The sequence below is a fragment of the Balaenoptera borealis genome (assembly GCF_965194805.1).
Source record: "Balaenoptera borealis genome assembly, chromosome: 13".
NCBI lineage: Eukaryota > Metazoa > Chordata > Mammalia > Artiodactyla > Balaenopteridae > Balaenoptera > Balaenoptera borealis.
Window position 1 is genome coordinate 14,001,941 of NC_138870.1, and position 18,704 is coordinate 14,020,644.

Consider the following 18,704-nt stretch of genomic DNA (forward strand, 5'->3'; position numbering starts at 1 on the left):
ATAACAAAATAAACTAGGGAGAGTTTAGTCACTTTGAGTTCTTTCCAAAAACAAATCTACTTTGTGATGTGATCTGGAGTGATCTTGTTGATGGCTTTGGTAAATAGGAAGCACATACCCTAAAATGTAACTTATAAACAGAGAAACAGCAAAATATATAATAATGGGTTACTAGAAGACTGCTTGGTCTTCACAGATCTCTACAAAGGAGGCATTAAGAATAACAACTGGTTAACCAAGAGAAAAGAATCTTTCAGTTGCTTGACCTTGGCTATTTCAATGAAATTATTTCTCAAGTAGACGATAAGACATAAGGTTGCCATTGCGTGCTATTTCTTAAGCGTTTCAAACTCCCTTTGTTTTGTGTTTATACTCACCAAACAATGAGACCTGCCCCTTGCAAATGATGACTCAATATTAGTTAACATTTATAGAGCTTTCACTCTGTGTCCCAACTGGGCTCCAGGTACTGATGTCACCCTGAATTATTTCAAAAGTCTTACAGAACAAAGGAACCCAAAATTTATCTCGGGCATTCCCCTCAATAAAAAAAATAAGTGAACTAGAAGACAAAAAAGGTTAAGTGGCTTTTCCAGTTCACCCAGGAGCAGCTCAGTAGCTGAGCAGGGGCTGAGACCCCCCATCTCTGGTCGTTAGAGTGAGCCTGGTTTTCCTGTACCATCGTTTGTCCTCTTGTTCCATGGCAGCACCTGAGGGACCACAGCAAGGCAGAGGAGGGTGTGACCTGAATGCTCCTCCTCTCCCATTTCACTGGCAGAAATTTTATTTTACAGTCTATTGATTGTGTTCTGAGTAAGAAGTCCTACATTTTTTTTCACTTTAAAAAATGGGAGTAGACCAAAGAATCCGCCTGCCAATGCAGGGGACACAGGTTTGATCCCTGGTCCAGGAAGATCCCACATGCCGCAGAGCAACTAAGCCCGTGCGCCACAACTACTGAGCCTGTGCTCTAGATCCCACGTGCCACAACTATTGAAGCCCGTGCTCCTAGAGCCCGTGCTCCACAACGAGAGAAGCCACCACAATGAGAAGCCCGCGCACCGCAACGAAGAGTAGCCCCCGCTCGCTGCAACTAGAGAAAGCCCACAAGCAGCAATGAAGACCCAATGCAGCCAAAAATAAATAAAATAAAATAAATTAATTAAAAAAAATAGGAGTAGACCATAACAACAACAAAGCTGTAATTATGTGAGGTAAAGGATGTGTTAATTAACCTTATTGTGATAAATATTTTGCAGTATAGACTTGCATCAATTCATGACACTGTGCACCTTAAACTTATACAGTGTGTCAATTATATCTCAATAAAGCTGGAAAAAATGTTTGAAAATTATTGTTATACACTTTACTATTGGAAGAAGTACTATATTAAAGCTGTGAATACAACTAACTTTTAATAAATTTTTCTGCTGGTTCAGAAGTTAAAGCCTCCCAAGTATAGCCCAGCATTATTTTTTAGGTCCATTACCTGTGTTAATTTTTAAGAACATTCTCAGCATCGACTTAGGAGTAGAGACTGCTTTACTTGAAGAAGAAGAGGCCATTTGGTGGCACTGGAAGTTGCACCAAGTCTTTATGTGTGTCTTCTGAGGAAGCATAAAAGGATGAGAAGAAAATGGGACACTGATGTCTAGGTAGAGATTTGAGAAGATGGACATAATCACTCTCAAATTCACCTTCTTCCCAATTTGTCAAAATCAGACTCTACTCCGGAGCATATAGCTAGCTTAGATCCTAGTACAGTGTTTTTTTATTTTAAAAGTTGTAAACCATTCACTTGAAATGGTAAGTTGTACTTACTAATGCATGCCAACAGAAATGGGCCATCTCTCTTAGAGGGAAATAGGCAGGTGCTGAAATACTCCATGAAAGGAGCTAGAATTAGTAGTGGTAGGATGCTGGCGACATTCATTACTGCAACTGGCAGAAGAAATCCACCCAAATTCAGGTTGGAATTCATGGTCTGCAGATAATATCCTGAAGGAATCTGTATTTGAAGGGGGAAAGAGCCATTCAGTAAGACAATGGTTAAAGTAACTTTGGAGGAAGTGTCCTGTGGCAGATGCCTTGTCCCTTGCCAGTACTCTGTGACAGATGAGCTGGATGTTCCCCAGGTCTTCAAGGTCATGATTATGAACTGACAAAGGAGAGTAGGAACTGTGTTTAGTCTATTGACAATTCTACTGATTCTTTATGGACGAATATTTTGTCATCTAGTCTATCTTCTTAATTTTCCTTGGAAAAGTAAAAGTGACCCTAATTTTGTGCTTGGGATGACACATAAGAAAGCAAGTAACAAATTTTGCATATAAGCAAATAAGCTTTTTGTTTTTCCCAACAGTAAAGCAAAAGCCAGTAGAAAGTATTAAGACTTTCATTTTCACCTGGATTAAAAAATAGTTTGGGGCTAGACTAGATCCTTTAAATAGCATCGAGTTTGATGGCAAAATAGGTAAGAATGATTTTTCTCTAAGAAGAGGGGACCCAGTGAGGAAACACATTACTTGTTGTAGGCTGTCTTTATAGGCTCCCTGGATTGGCCTTGTTTTTAACATAAGCCAAGTAAAACGAGAAAAGGGAGAGAAAACATACTTATGTCTATACTCTCCTTTTAAACTAATTGTGTGGCACTAGAGGACCAAAAAGGGAACTCCATGAAAAGAGTTGCACAATAAAGTAGCAGAAATAAAAAACAAAACAAAACACCAACAACACCTCTACCTCACTGGAAACCCTCAAGGTAGTGTTAGAATTTCTTCATTTTAAAAAAAAACCCTAATACTAACTAAAACTCTAACATTAACTTGGAGTCTCTTCAAGTATTCCTAACCTCTCATTAGGTCACAACATCAGAACTAAAGCACAATGTCACAGGAAAAGGGGCATCTCCTCACTTTTCTAGTTCCTGAGCTGTGTTGCAATAATCACATCTTTGTCATTATCTTTAGTAGCACAGAGTATTTCTTTAATTCCCAGGGGCACACAAAGCTACTGAGTGGCTTGGCGAGAAAGTCAACCCAAGTCTTGTCCTTGAGGAATGGATTCTCCATTTTTTCTTACAGTGTGTGAACTACATTAGGCTTCCTGCCTTACCTCCATCCTGGGAGAGCAACCCGGCTCAAACATCCAGATGACAACTTCTTGTTTGAAACCTTCACTAACTCCTTCTCTATTATCAATTGTGCAATTCGAGAAGGTATAAGGAGAAGCAGAGTCATAACCAGCCTGCCAGTTGTAAAATGAGCCTATTGCTATGTTAACTGCCTAAACCCAGGAATGGACCACATTTTCACTGAGATTCTTTCTATCTGTATAAAATATGTCCTGGTGATAATTTATCTTCCAATCTTTAATTTGACCCTTGGGATTGTAAACAGGATTGTTTTGGCTGGGTACAGATGGCAAGAGGGAAGGGAGTATTGGCTAGTTCTGCCCTAGTTCAATCAAAATATTAAGCATGTATCCCCAGTCAGAGGAAAATGAAGGATGGTTTTTAAAATAGTGCTGGCAGCAGAACTACTCTAAGACTGAAAGGATCTCAGCACAACTTGGAAGTTTCTGTTACTGATTTCAAGCGAGAATTATTGTTAACAGGAATAAAGTTATTATCGGCATGAATCACAGACACAGAAACCTGTTAACTTAATAATGTGGCAAATGTACTATTAATCTTTAGTGAAGCAATATTAATATATTGCATAATCTAAAAAAAGGCCCCGATGTCTTGAAAGCTTGAAATCATTTCTGCTTCTGCCTCAAGTTCTGAAATCATCTCCTTTTAAAATTTTAAATACTTTTATTTCATACAAGCCTCTGAGAATTCAGGAATAACTGCTGTCAATAAAGATTCATTTTCACCTTTGAATGGCCAGTAATGTCAAATGGCAACATCATTGGCCTTAATATCAACATATTTTAAATGTATGTCTTGGAACTGAAGGTCAATAATGGCTACTGAATTTAAAATATGGAATTTGATGATGTTTTATTCTTGGTATTTTGATTGCCTTTATACTGGTGATTATTTCATCTGGAGGCAAAAATCTTATTCCAGCCTATCCCAATGGAAGTTTCCTCTGCCTCCCTTGAGAAGTACATTCTAACCATTTTCTTTGAAGTTTCTGGTATAACATTACTGTATATGATTTTGGAACCTGTATAGTCTGTACCAGGGATTTTTAACCCAGCTGCAAGAGAGGCATAGTGGGTAACAGCAAAGTGTGTGCATTGATACCAGCCTGGGGTAGGAATAGTCACTCTGCCATATGCTAGTAGGGTAACCAAGAACAAATTGCAAGTCACTTGATGTCTCTGAGACTCAAATTTAGAATAATAAAATCTGCCCTCTAGGCTTGCTTTGGGGGTTAAATTAGACACTGTGAAGTCATCTTTTAGAGGCTCTGACACATATAGGTGGTAAATAAGTATTAGTATTTGTTCTTTGCAATAAACTAGGCATCTAGGTTTGGTGATATGCTTAACAATTAGCTTATCAAAATTTATTCTAATTTATGTTAAATTTAAAAATATGTAACAGTTTACAGAGAAGACTCGAGCTTAGTAAAAAAAAAATCAGGTGTCACTACATTATGAAGGTAAGAATCAGTAATTTGTGCTATTTGCACAGAAGGTTCGAGGCGTCCCACGGAACCATTAGTAATTTTGTACTCATGATTAATTTCTCCATTCTAAGATGTTTTCATGATATTTTTAAAAATTTTAATACATTTATTTAACCCAATAAAGTAAAAATATTTTAGCATGATCAATATAAAAATTATTAATGAGATATTTACATGGGTTTTTTTTCATATTGAGTCTTCAAAATCTGGTATTTTACACATATAGTATGTTTCTTCTTGGACAAGGCACATTCCAAATGCTCAAGAGCAACAAGTGGCTACCATATTGAATAGTACAGTTCTAGAACAATATGGGAGACAGTGATTAAAGTGTGTGGGATGCAAATGGTGATATGTTTTAAAAGTTCACCTGTAGATATGCACACCTTATCTGCTCACCTACACTACTCTAGAACTAAATAGGCATCATGCTTTTACTTGTGTGTCAAAGCTGTGGCTTAGAGTGTCTATCCAAGCTTACAAAACTACCATCTTTCTCCTCCCCTTCTGAGGTTAAAAGAATACACCCACTACCAAAGCTTGAAGTCTAACCATCAACAGCTAGCAAAAGACCTTAGCTGGTTGAGGGCTCTTATGATTAAAAGTTAGGGAAGCCCATCACAACTCCAGCATTATGTAGCAGCTAATAAATAGCAGTTGTTACATTTACTTATTGCAGGAACAAGCACCCAAAGTTTAATGTGGATTCTCTTAGTTCAGTTATGTTAAAATAATCCAAATAACTTCCAAGCAGTTACTCTATCATCTGAAATCGCTGTGTTTGAATACTCCTGGCATATGTTAGAAACAGCTAACCTGGATTTACAAACTGTTTCTACCCTGTAGTGATAAATATGTTTAAATGAGTTTCTTGGAATGGAAGGTGGACGTTAACATGAGAAGAGAGGCTACCGGATCAGACTTCAGCCTCAGTGAAAGTATTTCCCAACACCAAGTCTCTCTGATACCATTGCTGAAAGTTTGTTTTGTTTGGCAACATGAAGTGAAATATTAACTCCTGTGAAGAAAGAGTTTTTGGAGTTGAGGTTTTAGAAAAAGCTGATTCATTCAGCTTGGCTTTACTTATATTTTCTGTGTGAATATAATGTAATATTTTCTGCGGCCTTTTTCTTTAAGAATCTGAAAACCCCCTTAGTAGTAGAGGATGGATGTTGGTTTCTAGCATGGGTGACAAACCAGTCTCCAGCACGTGAGGCAGACTGCTTACTTGGAAGAAGTCAGAGGAGCACATCCCCAGCTTCTTTCAGAATCTTCGATGTAGCCCCTCTAGATTTTTATTTTTTTTATACAGCAGGTTCTTATTAGTCATCAATTTTATACACATCAGTGTCTACATATCAATCCCAATCTCCCAATTCATCACACCACCACCACCACCACCCCGCCGCTTCCCCCCTTGGTGTCCATACGTTTGTTCTCTACATCTGTGTCTCTATTTCTACCTTGCAAACCGGTTCATCTGTACCATTTTTCTAGATTCCACATATATGCGTTAATATACAATATTTGTTTTTCTCTTTCTGACTTACTTCACTCTGTATGACAGTCTCTAGATCCATCCACGTCTCTACAAATGACCCAATTTTGTTCCTTTTTATGGCCGAGTAATATTCCATTGTATATATGTACCACTTCTTCTTTATCCATTTGTCTGTTGATGGACATTTAGGTTGCTTCCATGACCTGGCTATTGTAAATAGTGCTGCAATGAACATTGGGGTGCATGTGTCTTTTTGAATTATGGTTTTCTCTGGGTATATGCCTAGTAGTGGGATTGCTGGGTCATATGGTAATTCTATTTTTAGTTTTTTAAGGAACTTCCATACTGTTCTCCATAGTGGCTGTATCAATTTACATTCCCACCAGCAGTGTAGGAGGGTTCCCTTTTCTCCACACTCTCTCCAGCATTTGTTGTTTGTAGATTTTCTGATGATGCTCATTCTAACTGGTGTGAGGTGATACCTCATTGTAGTTTTGATTTGCATTTCTCTAATAATTAGTGATGTTGAGCAGCTTTTCATGTGCCTCTTGGCCATTTGTATGTCTTCTTTGGAGAAATGTCTATTTAGGTCTTCTGCCCATTTTTTGATTGGGTTGTTTGTTTTAATATTGAGCTGCACGAGCTGTTTATATATTTGGAGATTAATCCTTTGTCCATTCATTCCTTTGCAAATATTTTCTCCTATACTGAGGGTTGTCTTTTCATCTTGTATACAGTTGCCTTTGCTGTGCAAAAACCTTTAAGTTTCATTAGGCCCATTTGTTTATTTCTGTTTTTATTTCCATTACTCTAGGAGGTGGGACAAAAAAGATCTTGCTGTGATTTATGTCGAAGAGTGTTCTTCCTATGTTTTCCTCTAAGAATTTTATAGTGTCCAGTCTTACATTTAGGTCTTTAATCTATTTTGAGTTTATTTTTGTGTATGGTGTTAGGGAGTGTTCTAATTTCATTCTTTTACATGTATCTGTCCAGTTTTCCCAGCACCACTTATTGAAGAGGCTGTCTTTTCTCCACTGTATATCCTTGCCTCCTTTGTCATAGACTAGTTGACCATAGGTGCGTGGGTTTATCTCTGGGCTTTCTATCCTGTTCCATTGATTTATATTTCGGTTTTTGTGCCAGTACCATATTGTCTTGATTACTGTAGCTTTATAGTATAGTCTGAAGTCAGGGAGTCTGATTCCTCCAGCTCCATTTTTTTCCCTCAAGATTGCTTTGGCTATTTGGGGTCTTTTGTGTCTCCATACAAATTTTAAGATTGTTTGTTCTAGTTCTGTAAAAAATGTCACTGGTAATTTGCTAGGGATTGCACTGAATCTGTAGATTGCTTTGGGTAGTATAGTCATTTTCACAATATTGAGTCTTCCAATCCAAGAACATGGTATATCTCTCCATCTGTTTGTGTCATCTTTGATTTCTTTCATCAGTGTCTTACAGTTTTTCTGAGTACAGGTATTTTACATCCTTAGGTATGTTTATTCCTAGGTATTTTATTCTTTTTGTTGCAATGGTGAATGGGATTGTTTCCTTAATTTCTCTTTCTGATCTTTCATTGTTTAGTGTATAGGAATGCAAGAGATTTCTGTGCATTAATTTTGTATCCTGCTACTTTACCAAATTCATTGATTACCTCTAGTAATTTTCTGCTGGCATCTTTAGGCTTATCTACATATAGTATCATGTCATCTGCAAACAGTGACAGTTTTACTTCTTCTTTTCCAATTTGTATTCCTTTTATTTCCTTTTCTTCTCTGATTGCCGTGGCTAGGACTCCCAAAACTGTGTTGAATAATAGTGGCAAGAGTGGACATCCTTGTCTTGTTCCTGATCTTAGAGGGAATGCTTTCAGTTTTTCACCATTGAGAATGATGTTTGCTGTGGGTTTGTATTTTATGGTTTGTCATATATGTTTATTATGTTGAGGTAGGTTCCCTCTATGCCCACTGTCTGGAGAGTCTTTATCATAAATGGGTGTAGAATTTTGTCAAAACCTTTTTCTACATCTATTGAGATGATCATATGGTTTTTATTCTTCAGTTTGTTAATATGGTGTATCACATTGATTGATTTGCGTATATTGAAGAATCCTTGCATCCCTGGGATAAATCACACTTGATCATGGTGCGTGATCCTTTAGATGTGTTGTTGGATTCTGTTTGCTAGTATTTTGTTGAGGATTTTTGCATCTATATTCATCAGTGATATAGGTCTGTAATTTTCTTTTTTTGTAGTATCTTTGTCTGATTTTGTTATCAGGGTGGTGGTGGCCTCATAGAATGAGTTTGGGAGTGTTCCTTCCTCTGCAATTTTTTAGAAGAGTTTGAGAAGGATGGGTGTTAGCTCTTCTCTAAATGTTTGATAGAATTCACCTGTGAAGCCATCAGGTCCTGGACTTTTGTTTGTTGGAAGATTTTTAATCACAGTTTCAACTTCATTACTTGTGATTGGTCTGTTATATTTTCTGTTTCTTCTTGGTTCAGTCTTGGAAGGTTATACCTTTCTAAGACTGTGTCCATTTCTTCCAGGTTGTCCATTTTATTAGCACAGAGTTGCTTGTAGTAGTCTCTCATGATGCTTTATATTTCTGCGGTGTCCATTGTAACTTCTTTTTCATTTCTAATTTTATTGATTTGAGTCCTCCCCCTCTTTTTCTTGATGAGTCTGGCTAAAGGTTTGTCAATTTTGTTTATCTTCTCAAAGAACAAACTTTTAGTTTTATTGATCTTTGCTATTGTTTTCTTCGTTTCTATTTCATTTATTTCTGCTCTGATCTTTATGATTTCTTACCTTCTATGGACTTTGGGTTTTCTTTGTTTTTCTTTCTCTAGTCCCTTTAAGTGTAAGGTTAGATTGTTTATTTGAGATTTTTGTTGTTTCTCGAGGTAGGATTGTATTGCTGTAAACTTCCCTCTTAGAACTGCTTTTGCTGAATCCCATAGGTTTTGGATCATCATGTTTTTGTTGTCATTTGTCTCTAGGTATTTTCTGATTTCTTCTTTGATTTCTTCAGTGATCTCTTGGTTATATAGTAACACATTGTTTAGCCTCCATGTTTTTGTATTTTTTACGTTTTTTCCCCTGTAATTGATTTCTAATCTCATAGCGCTGTGGTCAGAAAAGATGCTTAATATGATTTCAGTTTTCTTAAATTTACCGAGGCTTGATTTGTGACCCAAGATGTGATCTATCCTGGAGAATGTTCTGTGTGCACTTGAGAAGAAAGTGTAATCTGCTGTTTTTGGATGGAATGTCCTATAAATATCAATTAAATCTATCTGGTCTATTGTGTCATTTAACGCTTGTGTTTCCTTATTAATTTTCTGTTTGGATGATCTGTCCATTGGTGTAAGTGAGGTGTTAAAGTCCCCCACTATTATTGTGTTACTGTGGATTTCCTCTTTTAGAGCTGTTAGCATTTGCCTTATGTATTGAGGTGCTCCTACGTTGGGTGCATATATATTTATAATTGGTATATCTTCTTCTTGGATTGATCCCTTGATCATTATGTAGTGTCCTTGCTTGCCTCTTGTAACATTCTTTATTTTAAAGTCTATTTTATCTGATATGAGTATAGCTACTCCAGCTTTCTTTTGATTTCCATTTGCATGGAATATTTTTTTCCACCCCCTCACTTTCAGTCTGTATGTGTCCCTAGGTCTAAAGTGCATCTCTTGTAGACAGAATACATATGGGTCTTGTTTTTGTATCCGTTCAGCGAACCTGTGTCTTTTGGTTGGAGCACTTAATCCATTCACATTTAAGGTAATTATTGATATGTATGTTCTTATTACCATTTTCTTAATTGTTTTAGGTTTGTTTTGGTAGGTCCTTTTCTTCTCTTGTGCTTCCCATTTAGAGACATTCCTTTAGCATTTGTTGTAGAGCTGGTTTGGTGGTGCTGAATTTTCTTAGCTTTTGCTTGTCTGTAAAGCTTTTGATTTCTCAGTGGAATCTGAATGAGATCCTTGTGGGGTAGAGTAATCTTGGTTGTACGTTCTTCCCTTTCATCACTTTAAGTATATCGTGCGACACCCTTCTGGCTTGTAGAGTTTCTGCTGAGGAATCAGCTCTTAACCTTATGGGAGTTCTCTTGTATTTGTCATTTTTCCCTTGTTTCTTTTAATAATTTTTCTTTGTCTTTAATTTTTGTCAATTTGATTACTATGTGTCTTGGTGTGTTTCTCCTTGGGTTTATCCTGCCTGGGACTCTCTGCACTTCCTGGACTTGGGTGGCTATTTCCTTTCCCATGTTAGGAAAATTTTTGACTATAATCTCTTCAAATACTTTCTTGGGTTTTTTCTCTCGCCCTTCTCCTTTTGGGACCCCTATAATGCGAACGTTGGTGCGTTTAATGTTGTCCCAGAGGTCTCTTAGGCTGTCTTCATTTCTTTTCATTCTTTTTTCTTTATTCTGTTCTGCAGCAGTGAATTCTACCATTCTGTCTTCCAAGTTACTTATCCGTTCTTCTGCCTCAGTTATTCTGCTATTGATTCCTTCTAGTGTATTTTTCAATTCAGTTATTGTATTGTTCATTTCTGTTTGTTTGTTCTTTAATTCTTCTAGATGTTTGTTCTTTAATTCTTCTAGGTCTTTGTTAAACATTTCTTGCATCTTCTCCATCTTTGCCTCCATTCTTTTTCCGAAGTCCTGGATCATCTTCACTATAATTATTCTGAATTCTTTTTTGCTTTTTTTTTTTAAATTTAATTAATTTATTTATTTATTTTTGGCTGTGTTGGGTCTTCGCTTCTGTGCAAGGGCTCCCTCCAGTTGCGGCAAGCGGGGGCCACCCTTCATCGCGGTGCGTGGGCCTCTCACCATCGCGGCCTCTCCTGTTGCGGAGCACAGGCTCCAGACGCGCAGGCTCAGCAGCTGTGGCTCACGGGCCCAGCTGCTTCACGGCATGTGGGATCCTCCCAGACCAGGGCTCAAACCCGTGTCCCCTGCATCGGCAGGCAGACTCTCAACCACTGTGCCACCAGGGAAGCCCCTATTCTGAATTCTTTTTCTGAACGTTTGCCTGCCTCCACTTCATTTAGTTGTTTTTCTGGGGTTTTATCATGTTCCTTCATCTTGTACATAGTCCTCTGCCTTTTCATTTTGTCTATCTTTCTGTGAATGTGGTTTTTGTTCCACAGGTTGCAGGATTGTAGTTTTTCTTGCTTCTGCTGTCTGCCCTCTGGTGGATGAGGCTATCTAAGAGGCTTGTGCAAGCTTCCTGATTGGAGGGACTGGTGGTGGGTAGAGCTGGGTGTTGCTCTGGTGGGCAGAGCTCAGAAAAACTTTAATCCACTTCTCTGCTGATGGGTGAGGCTGAGTTCCCTCCCTGTTGGTTGTTTGGCCTGAGGCAACCCAGCACTCGGGCCTACAGTTTCTTTGGTGGGGCTAATGGTGGATTCCAGGAGGGCTCACACCAAGGAGTACTTCCCAGAACTTCTGCTGCCAGTTTCCCTGTCCCCTCAGTGAGTCACAGCCACCCCCCACCTCTTCAGGAGACCCTCCAACACTAGCAGGTAGGTCTGGTTCAGTCTCCTATGGGGTCACTGCTCCTTCCCCCTGGGTCCTGATGCACACACTATTTTGTGTGTGCCCTCCAAGAGTGGAACCTCTGTTTCCTCTAGTCCTGTGGAAGTTCTGCAATCAAATCCCACTAGCCTTCAAAGTCTGATTCTCTGGGAATTCTTCCTCCTGTTGCCAGACCCCCAGGTTGGGAAGCCTGATGTGGGGCTCAGAACCTTCACTCCAGTGGGTGGACTTCTGTGGTATAAGTGTTCTCCAGTTTGTGAGTCACCCACCCAGCGGTTATGGGATTTTATTTTATTGTGATTGCGCCCCTCCTACCATCTCACTGAGACTTCTCCTTTGTCTTTGGATGTGGGGTATCTTTTTTGGTGAGTTCCAGTGTCTTCCTGTTGATGATTATTCAGCAGTTAGTTGTGATTCTGGTGCGCTCGCAAGAGGGAGTGTGTTTTCATGCTATTAATGACATGTATACAGGTAGTAATTTTGTGTTTTTGTTCCATTTACTATTGTGGAGTCAAGAGAGAGGTTGAATCTGCTAAATGAGCCTAGGTTTCATGCATTGTTTACAACAAGGGTCAGCAAACTTTTGTGTAAAAGGCCAGATAGACAATATTTCCACGTGTGGATTCTGTTGCAACTACTCAGCTCTGCTGTTTTCATGCATAAGCAGACATACTATGACAAACAAACAGGAGTGGTTGTGTTCCAATAAAACTTTATTTATGGATACTGAATTTTTTTTCTTTTAAAGAAGAAGTTTTTGTTCTGTTTGGTTAGAAGGACAGGATCCTTCTAACCAAACAGAAGTTCTATACTTATCCTTTTCTAACAATTGTACTTTTTTCCTTTTTTTCTTGAATTTAATTTTATTTATTTTTGGCTGCACTGGGTCTTTGTTGTTGTGCACGGGCTACTTTCTTTTTTTTAATTGAAGTATAGTTGATTTACATTGTTGTGTTAGTTTCAGATGTGCCGCAAAGTGATTCATATATTCGTATATATATATATATATTCTTTTTCAGATTCTTTTCCCTTAAAGCTATTACAAAATATTGAGTATAGTTCCTTGTGCTATACAGTAGGTCCTTGTTGGTTACCTATTTTATATATAGTAGTGTGTATATGTTAATCCCAAACTCCTAATTTATCCTCCCCACCCCCCCTTCCCCTTTGGTAGTCATAAATTTGTTTTCTATGTCTGTGGGTACAGACACTGAATTTTGAATTTCATATAATTGTCTTTTGCTACAAAACATTTTTCTTCTTTTGATTTTTTTAAACCATAGAAAAATGTAAAAACCTTCTTACCTTGCAGGACATATGAAAAAGGCAGTGGGCTGATTTGGCCTGCAGGTAATAATTTGCTGACCCCTGGTTTAGAGAAGCAAACATTGTACTAAGAATAAGAAGGTAGATTCTGCTTTTCCTTCACTACTATTCACTGTATGACCTCCTTATCCCCTTCAAAATCACTTAATTTTTCTGAGCCTCAGTTTCCTCTTCAACAAATGAAGTAGTTGAATAAGTTAATCTCTAAGTTTTTTCCCAGCTCTGTTATTCTATGATTTAAGAATATAACTCACTCATTAGCCATCTAATTCCAAGGTAGAGGTTAGTAATGAAGAGTCCCAAATTTCTTCAATTTCTTATAATCATTTATATTTCTTCATAAGTAAGTGAATCTTTGACCATTACTACATTAAAATTGTATTAAAATCACATATATTTATAAAGAGTACTTTGGACTTAGTATTTTCCCCCTGATTTCCTCATAGCATAGGGACTGATTCACCAAGGGAACTAAGAATTGGTAGGGAAAGAATCATTTGCTGATTAGTATTTATACTTAAGAGTACAGTGGGGGGTGGTACTCAAATCAGCCAGTTTAGCTACTTGTTAGTACCAGTTTTTAAAGGCTTGGTCAAGGAGGAAGGCAAAACCTTTGGAAGGAAGTAGTTGGGTAATTATCCATAGATCTCATATTTTTGTGCATTACTCTTAGGCCTTATGACAAATTCTCTGAAGTATTGTCTGCACCTACTGACAGACATTCATAGTTCTATAGGGGAAACATTACACCCAGGTCCTCCTCAGGTATGCCTCTGTCTGACCCCACTTAGCTCTTAAAATTAGAGCCTGTAATGTATTTATATGATAACAGCCTAATGAAGTATATGGGAAGCGCTTGTTGGGGTGAAAAGAAACGTTTACTTGTTATGTTAACATGCAATCATTTGGTTGTTGGTAGGGGTAATATTAATTACCTTTCCTCACCTGCATAATGCACATTCTGTAGAGGAGCTGAAAAATGAAGAGAGGGAGAAGGGTGAAGAAAAATTTTGTGTCTTCCACATGGAGCTCACTATAGCGGCTGCCATTTTTTTCCTTGGCATGGTCTAACCAGCTTGTCACACCTCCGCCAAGGTGGCAGTGCTGCAGACAGCATGTTTTTAGTGCATTAACAAACATCCCAAAGGTTGTCAGGAGGGAGCAACCTGCAAGCAATTGGAAATATTACATATTAGTGAAGGAACTGTTCTTCAAGTTTCCAAAATGTCAATCAGAAAGATGACAATTGTAAGGATGAAAAGCAGTAAAGTGATTGAGAAGATTTTAGCACCCAAGGGGTTGAATTCAAAGGAGTAAGCTTCTGACAAGGGTTCTGGCATCCTGGTGACCAGCCCAAGGTGGTGCCTGACAGATGATGTAAAAAATGAAAAAGCTAAGATCAGTGGAAGCATATTAAAAAGGGAAGAAAGGTGACAAAATAAAGCACCAAAGTAAAAGATTTCAGAATCTCTCAGAAGCCTCTAACTTGAACACATTAATGAATAAGACAACCTGAAGTTTCATTTACAGCCTTAACACAAAGAACTGGTACTATTTTTTAATATAAATTGCCATATAAATAATCCTCACTTTCCTTGTTAGGTAGAAGGCGGTTTCTTATTTTGACATGTAGATGAAAGGAAATATTTTCTCTGCTTTGACTTTATCCTTGAATTTCAGACATAAGGTTAAACTTTGAACTCTTCAAATGACTTTATGTATGTTGATAGTGTCACTAAAAGTTCAGATTAGATTAGTTGGCTTTTGACTTTTCCAGTAGTTTCCTCTGGGTTTATATGGCTGTTGCTTTAGCATCAGAAGTATTTTATTGCTTTAGATGTTTGCAATCACTTACTGCTAGTGATTTGCAATCTCATTGTTGCTTCTTTTATGATCTTTCAGATTTCACCTTTTCTTTGACTCCATTAGGACTTCCTGATACAATGACAGATAAGAGATCCCGGTTTGGTTAGCAGTTCAGCTGCGCCATCATGATACAACTTTTCATAGCACTCCTTTTGACCAGATAAACCCTTTCACAAATTACCAAGACACCAAACCATGGTTGCAGGATAAACGATAAAATAAATATTAAAATGTTTGAGTTTCTCCAAAGAAAGCTGCTGTAGAAACTCAGATAATAGTTTGATCATCATTTTAATTATGTTCAAGTTTCCTATAGTAAAATGCTAGGTGAAATGCCTTCTAACCAAGTTCATTTAAACGCCACAGAGTATTGGTTTTTATATTTAAATAAAGGATATTTATTAATATTTCTTTTTATGGTTATAGAGTGATGATAGTGATTTGATCTGGTCTTTTCTTTAAGAGTCGTAATAGACCTATTATGTCAGTCTTTGATTAATTGAGGAAGCTGGGAGCCTGGTAATTGAACATGGAGCCTTTCACCTCTAAGTCACTGAATCCAATCCAGCCCAAATTGCTAATGACCAAGAGTGATTACAGCAGAGGCCTCTGTGAAGTGTGTTGAGGTCAAGTGGAAGTATGTCGGGATAATTGCTGGCAGGAGATAGGCTCATATCTACAGTCACTACTGCCTCTTAGTCACTGTGGCCAGACCGGAACTGAGAAGGCCAAGGGAACAGAAGCACCTGTGAGTGACCAAGGTCTGCGTCTCTTAACAAGAAAGTAATTGGGACATCTCTTTACTACTGGAGAAAGAACTTCTCTATTAGGAGAGTATTCCCAGCTATTTCAATTAGTTTACTTAAGATTTTGGTAAGATGAAAGCTGAGAATGTCTTGATGAACAGTCTAGAGACTGAATTTGAACAGGTCTGGGCTAGGAGGCTTAACTTCCTGACATTTCCTTCTCATCTTATCTCTGTTGCTCATCAACCTGTTCTCTGCTCAACTCTTGTGAAACAGTACCATGTAGACAGGAGGGTCATTACTGGCATTGATCCAACTTACTCTGTGCTTTCAAATAGACTTTATTATTAAACGATAACTATTTGCAGGATGAAGGGTTATTTCAAGAGGTATTCTCCCCAATTTCCTTCCTATGTTTTAAATTCAGGACTTTATTGAATGTAATATGTTTTAAGCTCACTAGTTCTTTTCCATATAAACAAATCACTATTTGTCACAAGGTAAATTTGGATCTGCTTTTATGCATGATAAATTGATACCTCCAGTCTTATTAAGTAGTTAAATACCACTATCATATTATTTCTAAAGAAAAGTAGTTCGGATTAGCGCTTCTGAAACTAGCTGTGTTAAAAGATAAGTTTTTTAAAAAAATTTTTCAACTATCATGGTCAATACATTTGTGAAATACGATAAAATAGAATACCTAAAAAATAAAATAAAAACAAAGATACAAAATATAAAACCTGATCTTTTGATTATTAGATTCAACAGACATATGATGTAACTTTCCATAATATTTCTACATGTTTTCTCTCAGTGTCTTTATTTCCTATGTTGCACACCAGTAACAAACAGCACTACCCCATGGACCAAGATTTGAGTAGCACTGCCTTGAATACACACTTTGAAAAATTAATTTATTTAAACAAGTAAAATTGTATCTGATATGGTGATATGAAGCAACAAAAACAAAATGGTTAAGAACAAGAAGTGATTAGGTATGAATGAGGTCTAAAATTTTAGCCCTCCAAGTGTGCATAATTGATGCCAAACAAATGTGAATGCAATCATTCATTCATTTAACATATTTATTATGTACTTACTATGTGTCAGGGACTTTTCTAGGCCTTAACAATATAGTAGTGAACAAGATCTAGAGATCCCTGAGAAGACACTAAACAATCAGGGAAATACTAGGTGAGTTCAATGATGAAAACAAAATGAGGTAATAAGATAGAGACTGATTGTGGGTAGGGTATAGAGGACACCTAAAGAGTTGAAATTTGAACTGAGGATTGAATAGACTGGAAATAGGCAAAAAGACCTGGAGGAAGCATATATCAGGCATGTCATGAAGTAGAAATGAGTGGGGAGAAGCTCAGGAACAGGAAAGGCCAATGAGGCAGTAGCTCAGGTAGAATGTTGGAAGGAGATGAGGTCTAAGATTTGGTCAGGGTCAGACTTTACAGGCCAAAAGTAAGGAGCTTGGAGTTTATTCTCCATGTTATGGGAAACCATTAAGAAATTTTATGCAGAGTGGACATATGATGTATATTTTTAAAAAGTTACTCTGGAACTCTGGTAGTTGTGTGCATAATGGATTTTAAGGAACAAGAGGGGAAGCTGGAATACAGGTAAGAAGTCGTGGTGACTTGGACATAAAACAGCAAGAAGAGAAGTGAACAGAATGGGATGTGTTTTTAGAGAATCAATAGGATCTTCCAATGTGGGGAGAGGTTGAAGAAATGAGAAGATTTGAGGATGCTACTTTCCTTCCCCTTAAACCACTGGGTTTCAGTGACTTACATGAAGATGGAGAAGACAAGAATGGAATCCGTTTGCGGTTGGGTGAATCAAGAGTTGAGTTTTGGTCAGGTTAAATTTAAGATGACCGCTAGATAACAAAATCAAAATGTTGAATAGGAAGTCGGATATATGAGTTTCAAGGTGAGGAGAGAGGTCAAATGAAATTGAGCGTTTGGTGTATAGTTGGCATTAAAAGCTGTGGGACTAGAGGTTACTTAATGAAAGAGGGTGAGAAGAGTGGGGTCCCTAGAATAAATCGGAGGGCTCCCCATTAGGAGACTGTGAGAGGAGAAAAGGGACCCAAGAGTGGACAATGAACTACATGGGTTGTACGTCAGAGAGAAGAGGAAGTAATAAACTTAAATTGATCAGCTGGACTGAGAGGGAGCCAGTAAGTTAGAGCGGTCAGGAAAAGGAGCTATATGGTAATCTGTCTACCCAAAGGGAGCGCCCATTGTCCCATCCAAAGGTAGTTATCCCGAGTGTTAGGAGGGATGTCCCCGTGAAAACATCTACATCTAAACATCACACCACCTTCCTGGATTAATCTATTAGACGTAATAGAAAACTCATGCCTTCTGTACAAATAATTTTGTGTGTCTTGTAGACTCAGCCTTAAAAAGAAAAATCCATTGTCATTATAATCCCCGAATTGGTTTTCTGCATCAGGAGCAGAAATGGGAAGTTGAAAAAAAACCTGAAGTGAAAATGCAACCGAAACTTCAAGCTCCAGTTTAAACATGCGTGGCAAACACACCAGGCATGCACATTTTAAAATAAAACAGATGAGCTATTTTAAATGCTTTATTGAAAAACTTAAAGATTGTAGCCATTACTATTTAAAAAAAATAACTTTAGAAAGCAATTTTTCTATTCTTTGTACCTTTAAGTTCTTAGCTCTGATGTTCTGCTCCTCTGACCTTGATCTAATCATGAATATCTATGCTACCTAATTATAATAAAAAAAAGCCTACATTGCACTCTAGATGGTAGATGCACATTTTTTTCTTCTTTGGTCACCTGCCAGTTCTCAAAATTATAGCGGTGGGAAGAAATGCAAATGAAGGCCATGCTTGACAGCTAAACATAATGGAATGCATGGTCCACATTTGAAAAGTTACCTTAAAATAAAAGGTAGCATATAAAAAATCATTTCTTTAAGGTCACCTATGGCTTTGAATTACAGCTTTGAGGAATTTCCAATTTAGTCATCAGAGAGGAAGAAGCCAAAATAAGGATTATATACTTTTCTAGAGGCAAGACAGAGT

At 37.7% G+C, this 18,704-nt stretch overlaps 2 protein-coding genes across 3 annotated transcripts in view; one reads left to right on the forward strand and one right to left on the reverse strand.

The window, feature by feature from the left end:
• LOC309609897 (uncharacterized protein) overlaps positions 1 to 18,704 on the forward strand; it is a 465,108-nt gene that overhangs the window by 190,589 nt on the left and 255,815 nt on the right. The window lies entirely within an intron of this gene.
• Positions 1 to 18,704, reverse strand: part of SLC15A5 (solute carrier family 15 member 5) — a 109,041-nt gene that overhangs the window by 55,635 nt on the left and 34,702 nt on the right. The window contains 2 exon segments of the mRNA XM_082352037.1: positions 1,822 to 2,008; positions 13,964 to 14,184. Of these exon segments, the coding sequence (XP_082208163.1) occupies positions 1,822 to 2,008; positions 13,964 to 14,184 (408 nt within the window).